The following is a 16,987-nucleotide window of genomic DNA, read 5'->3' on the forward strand; positions in this document are numbered from 1 at the left end:
CCTGGAGTATCCACGTAATCATGTCCTTTTGGCCTTCTAACTGTGGAATCCCCTTGAGTTTTTCCAAAAGCATTTGTATATTCTGAGCATTCATGGCTGAACTTCCCAATCCTTTTTTAAAACACAAAAATTCTACATCATAAACATGTACTTCATAATTACATATAAATTTTAATTTACAGTTAATGTTATTCATATTGATAAAGTTTGGACTCAATCCCTTAGCTACATTAATTTTTCAATGGAAGACTCTGCAATCACACGAAGTACCAAATACTAAATTAAATAACTTGAAAAACTGGAATTACTTTAGGTCTCTCTTGTACATCTTCTACTGGGTCTGTGAAGTGAAAAGTACCCTTAGTGATCTGTCTCTTGCCTTTCCTCTACTTTGCTCGCTGTCTAGTAAAAATACTTACTGAGAAACAAAGCGCCCCAAAATATGGAAGTGAGAGCAGTCATACCTATAAACTGAATAGGTTAGGCTGTATGCAAGAATCTAAAAAAAAAAAGTGTTTAAATAGAAAATGAGATGCTTTTCTCTTATTGATTTTATAAATCAAATGTTCCTGGAATGTGCTCTGAAAAAACTGTCTTAATGACGTAGCATTTAACAAAAATCCAATCTAAACCTATCCTGCTCTTTCAGGTTGAAAACGATGCAAAACACATTATCATTCACTCAGACTTCTGCAATCATTTTAAATTCAGAAACATCAAAACTTTCATAGATGGGAACTCTGAATATTATGGTTGATATAGCAGCATATATTTGATAATACTGTGACAAGGAATGAAAGTAAGAAACCTTCAGTGTATGCAGCCTCCACAAAAGGGGGATGAGATTGTGCAGTAAAAGGATTGTTGTGAGGATTAAAAAACATTATTTGCACTATTGAAAATTTTAAAAACTAAAGATGCTAGGAAAAGATTTAAAGCAATTTCAGAGTTTTTTGTCTTAAGGACTAACTAAACTTTATCAGAAACCCTCTTGCACTGTTGGTGGGAATGTAAATTGATAGAGCCACTATGGAGAACAGTATGAAAACTAGGAATAAAATATCATATGATCCAATAACCCCACCACTGGGCACAGACCCTGAGAAAACCATAACTGAAAAAGACACATGTATCCTAATGTTCACAGTAGCACTATTTACGTAGGACACATAAGCAACCTAGATGTTCATTGACAGATGAATGGATAAGGAAGATATGGCACATATATAAAATGGAATATTATGAGTTAGTCACTCAGTCGTGCCCGACTCTTTGTGACTCCATGGACTGCAGCCCACCAGGCTCCCCTGTCCATGAGATTTTCCAGGCAAGGATACTGGAGTGGGTTGCCATTTCCTTCTCCAGGGGATCTTCCCAACCCAGGGATCAAACCCGGGTCTCCTGCACTGCAGGCAGATTCTTTACCAAGTGAGGTACAAGGGAAGCCCCAAGATGGGATATTACTCAGCCATAAAAAAAGAACACATCTGAGTCAGTTCTAGTGAGGTGCATGAACCTAAAGCCTATTATATAGAATGAAGTAAGTCAGAAAGAGAAAAACAAATATCATATATTAATATATATATATGGAATCTATAAAAATGGTATTGACAAGTCTATTTTCAGGGAAGGAAAGGAGATGCAGACAGAGAACAGACTCATGGACACAGTGGGGAAAGGAGAGAGTGAGGCAAATGAAGAAAGTAGCACAGACATATGTACACCACCATGTGTAAAATAGATAGCTGGTGAGAAGTTGCCCAGCCAGCACTCTGTGATGATCTAGAGCGGTGGGATGGGAGGAGGGGAGAGAAACTAAAGAGGGAGGTGATATATGTATAATTATGGCTAATTTGCATTGCTGTATGGCAGAAACCAACACAACATTGTAAAGCAATTTTCCTCCAATTAAAAAATAGATTAAAAAAATAAATAAGGGGGAAAAAAAACTCCATTAGAATTAAATTTTCCATTACAAATTGGCAATTAGCTAAAACTGCTGAAAATGATACTAAAACATACTTGAGGCCTTATGGTAAAAGTCAAATGTCACTTCTTCTTCAGGAGATTTTTGAAGCTGTTGCTTTTCTTCTAGTAAGCCCAATGCTAGAATGTGAAATGCCTGAAAGAGGAAAATAGGACAAGATCTTTAGAACTGCACTTCTTCAGGTAAGTATATTTTAAATAGAGGTATAAAAGTAAGCAATCTAACAGGTAAAAAAATGTGCAAAGTTTAAGAACAAACAGTTCACAGAGAAAGAAATGATATATACACATATGAAAAATGTTCAACCTTGGGAGTTCCCTGGTGGCCTACTGGTTAAGATTCTAGGCTTCCAATGCCTTGGCCTGGGTTAGATCCTTGCTCAGGGCAAGCTGCATGGCACAGTAAAAAAAAAAGAACGTTCAACCTCACTTAAAGAAATGTAAGTGAAACAAACAAGATCATCTATTTTTCACCTATTAAAATGGCAAATTTTAGAGCTTATTATAATACAGGAGTGACAAAAGTGTTAGGAAGCAGGCATTTCTCATCACGCTGGTAATGGGAAAGTAAACCAGTATGATGTTTTTGGAAGCCAAGTAGACAATATCTATTAGTAATGTAAACGTATAGACCCAGAACTAGGAATCAGTGTGATAGATTCACTTACTTAAGTATACAAATACAACATTCATTTTAGTGTTCTTTATTATGTGTGTGTGTGTGTGTGTGTGTGTGTGCCCTCATGAGTAGGATTCTGTTGTTTAGTTGCTAAGTCATCTCCAACTCTTTGGAAACCCCATGGACTGTAGCCTGCCAGGCTCCTCTGTCCATGGAATCTTCTCAGCAAGAATACTAGAGTGGGTTGCCATTTCCTCCTCAGGGATTGAAGCCACATCTCCTGCACTGGCAGGCAGATTCTTTACCACTGAGCCACCTGGAAAGTGTTCTTTGTTATGGCTGGTGGTGGTTTAGTCACTAATCATGTCTGACTCTTGTGACCCCACGGACCTTTATCCATGGGATCCTCCAGGCAAGAATACTAGAGTGGGTTGCCATTTCCTTCTCCAGTTCTTTGTTATACAAAGACCTAAAAACAACCTAAAAGCATATTAATAGGAGATAGTTAAATGCATCATAGATGTCCATAATGGAATATGCAGCTACTGAGCATGTGTTAGGCCTATATGCACTAATGCGGAATTAATTCCAAAAGACACAAACCTTTTAGACAGGGTGCTAGGAGGCAGAAAGAAAAATTTTAACTTTTGACTTCAAATATGTCTCTATGGGTTGAAAGTTTTAGTGCATTTATTTATCACTGTTATTGAAAAAATGTGAGACACACATAGAGTATGACATCATTTACAGCCTCTAGATCAGTAACAGTCAAGGAAATTCAGTTAGGCAGGTGCTAAATAAGTACCAATTATAGCTACCAAAGGTGACATTATTAAGTAACTTATCTATAACACTATGGAGAAAAAAATAGTTGCTTCCATTTAATGAGCTAAGTCTCAAACAACTCTATGAAACAGTACATGTGAAACAAAAAATATAGGAAACTGTGATACGATAATGACATGCCCATTTATTATTAGCAGGAATAGGCCTTTTCCATTTTTCCTCTGTTTTTATTTATTTTTTTTAATGTAAATTATTCCCAAGAGTAAGGATCCTGAAAGTTTGAGACTGTGTCACAAGGAAATCTCTGCCACATCTGAGCTGTTTTCAATGGCTTTTAGGTCTCAGGTGCTCTAGCTGTGGTTCTAACTGAAGGTCAGAAAGGTAGACTTCTCCAGGCCCTGAAGACCTCTATGAAGTAGAGAAAGTATCTGAAAGAGAGAAAATATTTTCAGTATACATACCATCTGGAGCATTCCTTCAGTCCACAAGTTAGAATCTGGATCTACTGCCCGCTCAAATATGGTCCTGAGAATGTACATCATGATATCACAATTGAGAAGGTTAACTGCTTTGCTGAAAGCAGGGCAGAATTCAGGAGGTGGTGGTGGTGGTAATGCTAAGGTGGGGAGGAGATCAATGTCAGAAGAGATAAGCAGTTACTATTTTATTTGGGTTATCAGACATGTTAAATTTCAAATATCAGAATCATATACTATATGCAAAACAACATAGGATCTTTGTTATCTTTAAAGCACTGAAAACATTAATACTATGGGAAATATGAGTCACTATGTAAGTCGCCCAAAATGAACTCCATTTGTTAAAATTTAAAATTCTATCACCATTGATGTACGCTATGTCTTAATATGTCAACAAGAAACAAAGGGTTCTTTGCATTCCATTAGTTGCTCACTTAAAAAAACAACAAAAACAAAACACTATATGCTTTGCTGCTACAAAATCAGAATACAAAGTCAGTCAATTTAGAATCTCACTTTTACCTTCATCTTTGTTTTCCTGTTTTCTCCTTTTCTTCTGCATGTGTTCAGCCTATATATATTAAAAAAAAAAAAGGCCTATCTTAAAATATAACACTTGACAAGCATGAAACAAATGGAGTACTCTAAAGTAGGCAGGAAACCTACCAAAATACTTTACATACTGAAATATGTATGCAAATGCTACCTTATTCCAGAAACAAAATCATCGTCCTAGGGAAGGTCACTGCAAAATAGATGGTAATAATCCTCATCATTAATTTAGCTCCCCATTTCTTTCAGTCAACAATATTTACCTAGCATCTATTATATACAGGGCATTGTACTAAAAACTGGAACTCATTCATTTCATAACAACAAAGCCAGACATCAAACTTAACTGAATGATCTAACTTAACTTCACTCATCACCTTAACAAAGTGATCTAACTTAACATCATCCTTAATAGGACAAACAGATATTATGCGTCTACTGATGAGATACAATATGTCACCTATGTAGTATTCTTGCTCCAAAATGCTTAACTTGAATCTACTCATGGGAATAAAATTAGACATATCCAGAATATTGGGTATTCTAAAAGACAACTAGCCTATACTAGTTGACATTGACAAAAATGTGAATGTTATGAAAAACAAAAAAAGGCAAAAAGAGTATTCCCAATTAAAGGAGATTATAGAAACATGACAGCAAATGAAGTGCATGATCTTTGATTGAATCCTCCTACCCCAACATAATTATAAAGAATATTTTTGGTATAATCAGGAAAATTTGAATAGTGACTACATACTAGATAGTATTATTGATTCAATTTTAATTTCTTGGGTAAGATAATGCCCTCTAATAATGAAAACCAGTATGAAACTACAGAAAAAGCAGGGGATTGTCTATGGAGCTGGAAAGCCTAAAGCATTTTCGGTTTATTTATCGAAGAGGGTAACTTTTCATACCTTGCTATGCTGTGTTTTGGAGTAATGATAAAAGTACATATTAAAGTCTTTCAGTGATTCATCCTTCAATTCATAAACTCCATGGCCTGATACACCTGGTTTCCTAAAAAGACAGAAAATACAGAGGTGAACTGCACTACCCTTGAAGTATAAAGTAAAACAAAGTAAGAACCTAAAATTTAATCTTAAAATCAAGAGAAAGAAAACAATCATATCTCATTCAGCTTGCTTAAATTGAATGACAAATTTCATTTCATGAAAATAAACTAAAAAATTTAACACTGTAAGCTCAAAGTCCTGGTAACAGATGTGTCTCATAATTATGAAATTTAAACAAATATGAAAAAGTTTATTTTATACCATGTAGATCTGATCCCATGCTCTACTTAATCGCTAAGGCTTTGTTTTTAGCCTCTGAAGCCTAAGACTGCCTATTCAACTAAAGCTTGCATTGTCAAAGGCGAAATCTAAAATAGTAGTTAAGATATCATGTCCTTAGGAAATTGTAAATTCAAATGAAATACTGAATCCTCTATAGAGAACTATAAGGAAAAACACTAAAGCCAAAAGGCGTATTACTGCACATTAAACAGCTTTTGCTCTCTATCAAAGTAAGTGAAATATCTTAGTGAATATTATTAGAGCATAAAAAAGCTATATTCTATTTTTAAAGGTATTTGACACTAGCAATTTATCTATGAGTTCATGACAATAACAAGTAGAAATTCACTACTAGTATCAATTATTTTAATTTTAAGAATTAACCTTTTAAAATCTTATTTCCATTTTACACATCTCAAAGAATCAAACGATTGCAAAATATTTTAATCCTAGCAGAGAAAAATTTTAAATAAGTATACAAAATGAAAATTTAATAGAATAAATGAAGTCATGGCTTAGAATTGATGGGAAAGAGATTATCAGAAAGGTTTGCTTACTTATTAAGTCACCTAACATAAAAAGTGGATATCTCTCATTCATTTGCCAAAAAACACTCCCTTCTTCAGCATAAAGGTACTAAGTGCTTTCAGTGCACCCCTAGACCTCACCCTTTCTGTCTACACTTGAATTTTGCTTTCAGGAGTTCAGAAAAGAACTTCAGAACTTCTACAAGAATTCAAATTACAAGACAAAGATTGACCTACCTTTCAGAATAAGCATAAATATTAAGTACTTACTTAAATGTGGCCACTTTGTTTATGACATTCTCTAAGCCAGTTTCATTATTTTCCTGTTGAAACGATATTTTTGTTATTTTTACCTTCACATAATGACTTTGTTTTCTCTTACTGTGAACTGAAATACCCTTTCAAGACATTTCTGAGTATTTTAAAAATAATTCAAAATAAGATCAATTTCCAATATTTAAAAATTAGGTCTAAAACCTATTAGCTTTGAGGGATGGATTTCTTAACAGAGGTAAGATGCCTGTATAAATTGCTTAAGGAAGAAATTTAATCTAAATTTACCATATATGTATACACATACAACCAGTAATTCAAAGAAACTGTTATTTTCTTTATCTAGTATGTTATTCACCCAAATCATTTAAGCACATGTCCATGCTGAACTAATCCCTAAAACCAAGGTAACAAAATAAATAGGATCTATGGTAAAACACATATATGCTGCTAAGTCACTTCAGTCGCGTCCGACTCTGTGTGACCCCATGGACGGCCTCCCACCAGGCTCCTCTGTCCCTGGGATTCTCCAGGCAAGAACACTGGAGTGGGTTGCCATTTCCTTCTCCAATGCATGAAAGTGAAAAGTGAAAGTGAAGTCGCTCAGTCATGTCCAACTCTTAGTGACCTCATGGACTGCAGCCTACCAGGCTCCTCCGTCCATGGGATTTTCCAGGCAAGTAGATGTCCAAATATATGCTGGCTTCTGCAATTGTAATTTTTTTTTTTAAATTGGCTTGAACTTTCCCTTTAACAAAAAATTTTTCTTTTTCTTTTTGGTCAAGCTACATCACATGTGGGATCTTAGTTCCTTAACCAGGAATTGAATCCATGACCCCTCCAGTGGAAAGGCAGAGTCCTAACCATTGGACTACCAGGAAGTCCCAACAAGGAATCTTTTTTTTTTTTTTTTAAATGAAGTCATTTAAAATCAGGATAAGGACTTAGTCAATATACTAAAGCAAGCTCATAGGCTCCTACAGTGCTGCAAAAAATTAAGAAATTTAGCTTCCTTTAAAAAAGTACTTGAAAGCGGTGGAAAGTAAGGGTATACATTAAAGCTTGCTATTTTTTTGCAAAATATGGTATGTATTTTTTTTGGTATTTATTTATGGTGTTTATGGTATGTATTTATTTTTTGTATGTATTTTATTTAAATATGGTATGTTTTTTTTTTTTTGGCTCCAAAATCACTGCAGATGGTGACTGCATCCATGAAATTAAAAGACGCTTGCTCCTTGGAAGAAAAGTTATGACCAACCTAGATAGCATATTCAAAAGCAGAGACATTACTTTGCCAACAAGGGTCCATCTAGTAAAAGCTATGGTTTTTCCAGTAGTCATGTATGGATGTGAGAGTTGGACTGTGAAGAAAGCTGAGCACTGAAAAATTTATGCTTTTGAACTGTGGTGTTGGAAAAGACTCTTGAGAGTCTCTTGGACTGCAAGGAGATCCAACCAGTCCATCCTAAAGGAAATCAGTCCCGGATATTCATTGGAAGGACTGATGTTGAAGTTGAAACTCCAATACTTTGGCCACCTGATGTGAAGAACTGACTCATTGGAAAAGACCCTGATGCTGGGAAAGATTAAAGGCGGGAGGAGAAGGGGATGACAGAGGATGAGATGGTTGGATGGCATCACTGACTCAATGGACATGAGTTTGGGTAAACTCCGGGAGTTGGTGATGGACAGGGAGGCCTGGCATGCTGCAGTCCATCGGGTCCTAAAGAGTTGGACATGACTGAGTGACTGAACTGAACTGATGGTATGTGAAATTGTTTTTAGGTGGCACAGTTATATATCCTTAAATTTTTGAACAATTATTCATTTATCTTAACATGTATTAAGAAAAAATTAATCTAGAATGTCAAACCTACTATTTCATTGTATTGTTGCTTAAAAAGATGCTAAGGGAAAATGTAAGTTAATTTTAAAATGTACTAGTAATTTCTAAAATTGGTAGACAGATGTGCAGAAATTATGAAGGTGATATGGTTAAAGTTTGAGAATCAGTTAACAGTGAAACTAGAAAAGCACTATGGATATTTTGGAAGAAAAATGACCAAGAGTCAAGGCTTATTTTTATTCTACTTCTCTGTAAAGCCTTGATAGTAAAGGTAAGTTTAACCTCTTATAAGAATCATTGTTCTAATGCATAATTTAAAAATATGTGTTAAAAATATGACTTATAATCTGTAGGATTACTGCTTAAATATCAACAACACTGAATGTAAAGATCACCTGGGATGGCTATGAGAATGCACCCTGCAGACCTCCAGTTAGAGGAACAGAGACACTAATGCAGGCTCACTCAGGGAGGCGTGGGAAGGCACCAAATCTTGATTAGACTACCCAGCAGTCCAGGACATTCCTACCTAATCTTCCTTCCCTCTTTGTTCATCTGGGATCAGACTTGCACTACAGTTTGATGGCTCCCCCAGCCTTTCCCAGCTCCCTCATCAATCCTCTCACAGTCATTACTCCTAATAAAAACTTAAATGTTTCGTCTTGACATCTGCTTCTCAGAAGACCCAGACTAACACACCACCCAAATAGTTTCAGTATTTCACAAAGTTATCTCCTCCTCTGGAGAAAATTTAGGTTAAAGTAAAAAAATTAAAGAGTTTATTGCTCTAAGGTGTTTTCTAAATAGCCAGAATATCCCTAAAATGTTACCTAATGCCCCAAAGCCCAGAATTAAGGTTTATACCACTAAAAAATTAATGGTGAGAGTTTTATATCTGAAAATCAAAATAGATTTTCCTAAAACTTCAAGAGCTTCCAATTAGAGAAAAAGAAAAAACTATCCCATCTTGATGCAAATGGAGTAAAAAAATAAAACTGGACTTACATTCTCAGGTAAATTTTTGGCAATGGCACTGTGTGGCATGGGTTCAATACAAAGCAAGTGAGTAATTTCTCTCATTGTGACCTCTTCTTTGGTCACATTTCCCACTCCAGGTACGTAACGCTCTCCTAATACAAAAATGAAAAGAAAAAGTAAGAGTTAATTGCTTTCCACGTAAATAAAGAACACTACATTAAATCAAATCTATGAGAGAGTGACCAAAAGTTATTTGAACATGTTTCTAAACCTGAACAACAGTCTATATGCTGAAAGAGGAAGAAAAATACAGAGATCTGAGTAACACGGGGCTTGTCTTAACTTAGACACACACACTCAAATATTATAAACAAAGCCCCTCAATTAAATAAGCATGTATTACTAATCAAAAAAACAGAAAAGAGGGTAGTGGCCATCATGGGACAACATGAAATTAAAAGATGCTTGCTCCTTGGAAGAAAAGCTATAACAAACCCAGACAGCATATTAAAAAGCAAAGATATCAATTTGCCAACAAAGATCTGTATAGTCAAAGCTATGGTTTTTCTAGTAAACATGCATGGCTGTGAGAGATGGACCATAAAGAAGGCTGAGCGCTGAAGAATTGGTGCTTTCTAACTGTGGTGTTGGAGAAGATCTTGAGAGTCCCTTGGACAGCAACGAGATCCAACCAATCAATCCTAAAGGAAACCAACCTTGAATATTCATTGGAAGGACTGAGGCTGAAGCTGAAGCTCCAATACTTTGGCCACCTGATGCAAAGAACTCACTCATTGGAAAAGACTCTAATGCTGGGAAATATTGAAGGCAGGAGGAGAAGGGGATGACAGAGGACAAGATGGTTGGATGTTATCACCAACACAACGGACATGAGTTTGAGCAAGCTCCAAGAGATGGTGAAGGACAGGGAAGTCTGGCTTGCTGTAGTCCATGGGGTCACAGAGTCAGACACAACTAAGCAACTGAACAGCAGCAACAAAAGATCATGAAACAACAGCTTTTCTTTCAAGATCTTTCTCAAGTTTGTCTCTACTTGTTATTTAAGAAAGAACAAAGTGAAAACTAAAAGACAAAATACTTAAAAATGTCTCTATAGGCTAAATGACAAAACAGTAATGTGTGTCAGAAATGGATGCTATTGCCAGCATGACCACATGATCAGATTTCTATTTTTTATCTCAATAAACTGCCAAATGGAGACAGAAAACAGCTAATTTTAACTATGGGAATGTCACTGGTGTCAACAGCATCTAATTCCCAATGCCTCAAGAAGAGTTGATATATTTGATCTTACACCACAGCATTCAATAGTACTTAATGATTTCAATACTAAATGTGTACAAAGTCTTGTGATATATCTATAAGAGGGTAATTAGAGTACAAAGACAGGATTTTTTTTTTTTTTTTTGTCTAAGAGATCTGAATTCTACAAATCAGCAAAACAATGAGATTTTGTTAGTTTAATTCACTCTCAACAGACTCATTACTCTTTAAATACATTGTAATTTTCATTTTTTCCCTAGAACAGTACCCTCTGTAAGTTTCATGCTAGAAAGAATCTTACAGATCATGTAGATTACTTTTACATTTTACAAATCAAGAATCTGAGCCCCTGAAAATGTAAATGGCATGCTCTTGATAGTTTATAGCAAGGTCAAGACTAGCTCTTGTTAGTTTATAGCAAGGTCAAGACTAGATCTTATGATTCTTAATCCAAATCTTTTACACTTATTGATGTTTTCTCTGTAATATTACCAGAGATTTTACACATACATACACTTTTTAAAAAATGATGGCTCTTAAAAGTAATAAACTTAGAAATGTAGCAAGTATTAACTAAAAATAAAATGACATCGAAGGAAATATCCAATGAATTTAGGTAAACAAAATAACAGCAGTATAATAGCAATAGTAAAATAGTGAAAATATAAAATACCAAAACCTATTGACAACTCTAATATATGGTATTAATATGCAGTAGCAGAAATTCTTCATAGTATTCCAAGAACAAACACAAAAATTCCCCTCAAGTTTTGTAATCTAGTAATGTATATCATCAACTTAAAAATATTTTGCACATTTTTAACTTGTCCATTTTTTTCCAGAAGTTTCCTACGGAATACTCTGGAATTATTTCAGAAGAGTTGGTGCCTGAAAGATTTACATCTCATGTGGCAATGGAGGTTTACCACACTTTCTGCTGAGACAAGAAGCTAGTCCAGCAACTAGCCCCTGACAAACAGCAAGTAAAATATACCCATGTTTTCAGATTTGGCTAATGGCTAGAATCCTTACCAGGAACTATTAATACAAAGCAGTGTCTCCAACAGTAAGGTAAAAAACAAGAGCCAGAATAAGAAGTTAAGAACTTTTACACAGCTGGTAAAATCAAGAGACTATAATATAGAATATATAAAAGCAGAAGTAAGGCCAATATTGGCACAAAATAATTTAATAGAACTGGATGAAAATACATCTTACTTAGATGTATGTTACACTGAAATTTTACATATATATATAAAATTTTCAGCCCTTAGCATATAGTTATTTTACATCTATGTTTCTAACTAGGGTACTTATTTTCCAGACCTCTACAAACAAGTCCAAACAATTACAAATCAGGTATTGAAAAATGAAGATGTAATAGCTGTGTTTTTCTAAAGGTGAGTTTCTAAACATATCAATCACATTAGTCATGTCAATCTCTAATATTCTCTGCTATATTTGGGAGAAGAACAAAGTAACTTAGAGTTCTTACTAATGTTCTCTCTATAAAGTAACTCATGCTCTGTTTCAAAACATCTTTTACTCTTACCCACTATATAGATGAGGACTTGAAGCATTTCTTCTATTAAGGTATTATACTGCTTAATCAAATCCTATAGAATTATAAAAGAAAAAATTAGTTACATAAGAACCAAAAGCCACCATAAAACACACATTTTTGGGGGGATCAGACTGACAGTCCAGCCAATCCAGTATTTTCTTTCAGACCACAGCAACAGAGAATTATGAGATGAATAATTCCCTTTTGTTGACTTCAAACTCTACAAGGTCACAATACTCAGCATGTAATAAGAACTCAATGCTGCTGCTGCTGCTGCTAAGTTGCTTCAGTCGTGTCCTACTCTGTGCAAACCCATGGATGGCAAAGCCCACCAGGCTCCGCCGTCCCTGGGATTCTCCAGGCGAGAATACTGGAGTGGGTTGCCATTTCCTTCTCCAATGCATAAAAGTGAAAAGTGAAAGTGAAGATACTCAGTAGTGTCCGACTCTTCTCGATCCTATGGACTGCAGCCTACCAGGCTCCTCCATCCATGGGATTTTCCAGGCAAGAGTACTGGAGTGGGTTGCCACTGCCTTCTCCGAAGAACTCAATAACAATTGCTAAATATTATTATTGTTTTTATTATCCTTATTATCCACCAAGCCTTCATTCAGCAAAAGAATTCTTTAACCTTTAACCTTCCCTGTACTATGGCTTCCTTCTTAACAGGGTTGGTGAGACAGTGGCTACAAATATGTAACTAACAGCTATGGTGAGTGTACACCTCCCTAAAACACCTGTTACTTAAATACTATAGTAAATTAGATACTCATTTTCACTGAGTATAAAAACATGACAAAATTAGCTTTGTATTTTGTATCCTATTCTTTGTGCCTTTGTAAGTGACTTCTAATTTGAAGAATAAAATAATGTAATTCATAAATTACAAAGGCTACTTTATAAACTGGTATGAAATATTAAAACAATGAAGAGGTGATAAAACTCCAGAGACAAACTATAAACTGAAAAAAGGTAATAAATACAAATAAAGAATATCTTTACTAAATAAGGAACTTTTATAGAAACAGGAAAAAGGTGAAGGACAGGAACAGATAATTCACTAACAAAAAGGAGAAAAAAAAAGTCAATAATCATGAAAACAAAGTCAACCTCACTGATAACTAAAAAACTGCAAAAATTAAACACCATCTTTCACACATTAGATCAACAAAGTACCAGTGCCATTACAGATGTATATACTGCTAGAGAGAGTCAGTTTGACAATATCTATTCAAGAAACATAAGAAAGGGTATGCTGCATTCTCCAGCAAATCTACCCCTAAGAATTTATTTTAACAAAATAAGTAGGCAAGTATTTAAACCTTGAGGTGCAGAGATGTTCATAAGAGCAACAAAAATCAAAAAACCCCTTCAGCAATAGGAGACTAAAGTATAAAGTGCAATATTATATAGCCATTAAAAATTATGTTAAAAAAGATGATGCAGTTATATACTTCTTTAATGCCAAGAAAAAAAAGTATCACAATATTTCATTAAGCACAGGAAGCAAATTGCAAAATAGCACATATGAAAGATTCAATTTTTCCTTTAAAAACAAACAACACCAAAACTTTAAAAGTGATCATTTCTAGGAGGCAGAGTTTCATTTGATTTTCTTCTCCTTTTTGTTAATCTGTATACAGTCATCACTCAGTATCCTCAGGGGATTACTCCAGGACCCTTGCAGATACCAAAATCCACAGATGCTCAAGTCCCTTATATATACTGACTAGTAGGTCAGGATTCTGCATCCATGTATATGGAGGGCCAACTACATTCTAATTTTTACAGAGTAAAAAGAGTATATGTATGTACATTCAGAAGTACATGTATGTTTTATGTATGTGTGTGGTGCTTAGAGATATACATATATAAATAAATAATCTTATATATGATTAAAATAGTTAACATTAATATTTTCTTTGGATTAATTTACATATCAGTTTCTATCACTTACCTGGTCTTTTATGGATATGGTCTTATTAAAAGCATCAGCAAGTTCATACCTCTGAAGTACGAGTAATAAGAACTTGTTGGGATCCATTAGAGATGCACCAATCTGTGAAAGAAATCAAGTCCCATAGTTCTATGTATTAAATGGAGAAACATTTTGTCTCTAGTAATAGGGCTATGAGAATAAGGTAAATCTGCAGAAGATAATGTAGCAGTCCTTTCTGCTTCTATGATTCTATATTCATCTCAACAGTGAGAAAAACTTAAGTAAATAAAAGTATAATACAATAATAAGTTATAAAAAAGTTATTATGTTATAATATCTTCTCCTATTACAAAGAATATAGGAAGGAAGGTTATGACACATATCAGAACAAATTTAAATAGGTACCTGAAGCATAATGATATCTTTATCGTACATTTCTTCTCTGCATTTAACATCTTGGTAATAAAACACCTATAAAATAAAAGGTAGAACAGAAGCTAAGAGAATCATTTTATTTCAAACAAAATTCTCAGCAAAAACTATTCTTTAAATTTTTTCTAAACTAGAAACCCCAAGAACTACTTTGTAGCAGAAAAAAAAAAAAGCTGTAAATTTATGAATCATTTTAAGGGATTTGGGAGGATGATGTGAGAAAATATTCATGAAAATACTTCAGAGTTTAAAATGCTCTATACTAGTTATTATTCTCAAAATGTGTAACAAAGTAACTGACTCCCCCACCAAGTTCAATTGCAAGAATTTCCTCCGTAGCTTAGCAGTAAAGAATCTGCCTGCAATGCAGGAGACCCAGGTTCAGTCCCTGGGTCCGGAAAATCCCCTGGAGGAGGAAATGGCAACCCACTCCAGCATTCTTGCCTGGGAAATTCCATGGACAGAGGAGTCTGGCGGGCTATAGTCCACGGGGTCACAGAGTTGGACATGACTGAGCAGAGAAAAACATACTAAGTTTAAAACACCCACTTCAAAAAAAGTAAACCAAATTCCTACAATCAATCAATGCCATTTTTCTCCTAAGCAGTATCTTTACAATTCATTTCCCCATCTTTCAGGAAAAGCACTTCTCCTTATTTGCTCTAAAAGAGGGAAAAATTGTAAGATGCTGTTCAATTAAGACTGGTGGTAGGAAGTTCACAGTTCCCAAGTAAGGTAATCTTCAGAAAAGACATCTATTAGTGGGAAAGTTTCTGCTGGTACTACTGGCTTTCACCTGACCTATCCACTTAAGAGGATTAAAGAAAATGTCCATATGGTCACTAGAACTTCCTTGAGTTTACACAAGAGCTGGAAAACAAAAATACTGAGCAGAATCCAGGGATACAAAGTAAAATATAAATTAATAAAGGAAAAAGCAAGCAGAAAATGAACACATAATATGAATAATATGCCTTGCCATACCTGGCTAATGAGAGAGAGCCCATTTCTTCGCCACATCTCAGCAACAACCTGGGCAACCAATACCAGACAACGCAAAGGATATTCAACCAGTACCTCTACCTGAAAATCCTCCTGAAACAGAGTGAGATCAATGTCAATATTTCTCAGAGGTTTGGATGCTATGGCACTATATACATTGCTCCATTTTCTCATCTGTAAAATGGAAGGGCTTGAACTAGAGGACTCCAAGTCACCATGATTCAGGTTTCAATGTTCTAGGACACAGACATAAAATTATTAACTGGGAATTATTCAGGTAGGTTTCAAAATATCTTTTTCTTCCCACTCAACCAAGAGGTATTTAGAAATAGAATATAAGCAAGTCAGAATTTAATAGTCACTTACAAAAGGCACAAATTCATGCAGTCTTGAAACAGCACCCAGCCTGCTCAAACGCACATGAAGACCTAAAAGTTAAAAAATGAAAAAGATGAGAAAGCAATAAACCCAGTTGATTTATTTCCCAGTTAATTCATCAAGTTTGAAAACTTGTGAAATTTAAATATACATTAATTGAGCTTAGATATGATGCTTCAGAATGCAAAGTTTTGATTTCTAATTTTGAAACACAGTATTACTAACATATTTAAGATCCTACGTTGTATTATTTATATATATATAAATATTATGCTGCTTCCTAAGAAATTATTTTCCTCACAAACCAAGTATCAAAAGAAATAAAAACTGTATAGCACAGGGAACTGTATTAAATATCCTGTGATAAACCATTATGAAAAAAGAATATACAAATGTGTGTGTGTGTGTGTGTGTATATATATATATATATATATATATATGTATGTATATGTATATATAACTTAACTATTTTATTGTCCAACAGAAATTTAACACAGCATTGTAAATCAACTATATCTCAATAAAATAAAAAGAAATAAAAACTAATCTAGGTATTTCTTTTTGTAAAAATAGAAGTGACATAAAATCACATGTCAATTATACCACATACAAAAATTACCTAACACTGATATCAGCAATCTGAATACAGATGCTAAATCTATAAAACTCTTAGAATATAACATAGGGAAATGACTTTGCAACATTGGATTTGATAATAATTTCTTGGCTATGACATCAAAAACATAGGTAATCAAAGGAAAAATAAATTAAGACTATACCAAATTAAAAACTTTTGTGCATCAAAGGACACGAACAACAGAGTGAAAAGGCAACCCACAGAATGGAAGAAAATATCAGGAAATCATATATCTGATAAGCAGTTAATATCCAGAATATACAAGGAATTCCAATAACTCAACAATAAAATCTGATTACAAAATAGACAATGGACTTGATCAGACATTTCTCCAAAGAAGAAATACATATGGCCAGTAAGCACAGGAAACAATGCTCAGTATCACTAATCATTAAGAAAATGCA

At 34.5% G+C, this 16,987-nt stretch overlaps 1 protein-coding gene across 2 annotated transcripts in view; it reads right to left on the reverse strand.

Annotated features, from left to right (window-relative positions):
* UBR1 (ubiquitin protein ligase E3 component n-recognin 1) overlaps positions 1-16,987 on the reverse strand; it is a 152,825-nt gene that overhangs the window by 71,922 nt on the left and 63,916 nt on the right. For both annotated transcript variants that reach the window (XM_019968618.2, XM_070797369.1), the window contains exons 16-27: positions 15,935-15,996; positions 15,551-15,661; positions 14,540-14,605; positions 14,153-14,254; positions 12,184-12,247; positions 9,375-9,499; positions 6,518-6,570; positions 5,340-5,442; positions 4,393-4,441; positions 3,853-4,007; positions 2,023-2,122; positions 2-111 (exon numbers count right to left, since the gene is read on the reverse strand). In XM_019968618.2, the coding sequence (XP_019824177.2) occupies positions 2-111; positions 2,023-2,122; positions 3,853-4,007; positions 4,393-4,441; positions 5,340-5,442; positions 6,518-6,570; positions 9,375-9,499; positions 12,184-12,247; positions 14,153-14,254; positions 14,540-14,605; positions 15,551-15,661; positions 15,935-15,996 (1,100 nt within the window). The remainder of the gene's footprint in view (position 1; positions 112-2,022; positions 2,123-3,852; positions 4,008-4,392; positions 4,442-5,339; positions 5,443-6,517; positions 6,571-9,374; positions 9,500-12,183; positions 12,248-14,152; positions 14,255-14,539; positions 14,606-15,550; positions 15,662-15,934; positions 15,997-16,987) is intronic.

Source organism: Bos indicus, chromosome 10 (assembly GCF_029378745.1).
Source record: "Bos indicus isolate NIAB-ARS_2022 breed Sahiwal x Tharparkar chromosome 10, NIAB-ARS_B.indTharparkar_mat_pri_1.0, whole genome shotgun sequence".
Classification (NCBI taxonomy): Eukaryota; Metazoa; Chordata; class Mammalia; order Artiodactyla; family Bovidae; genus Bos; species Bos indicus.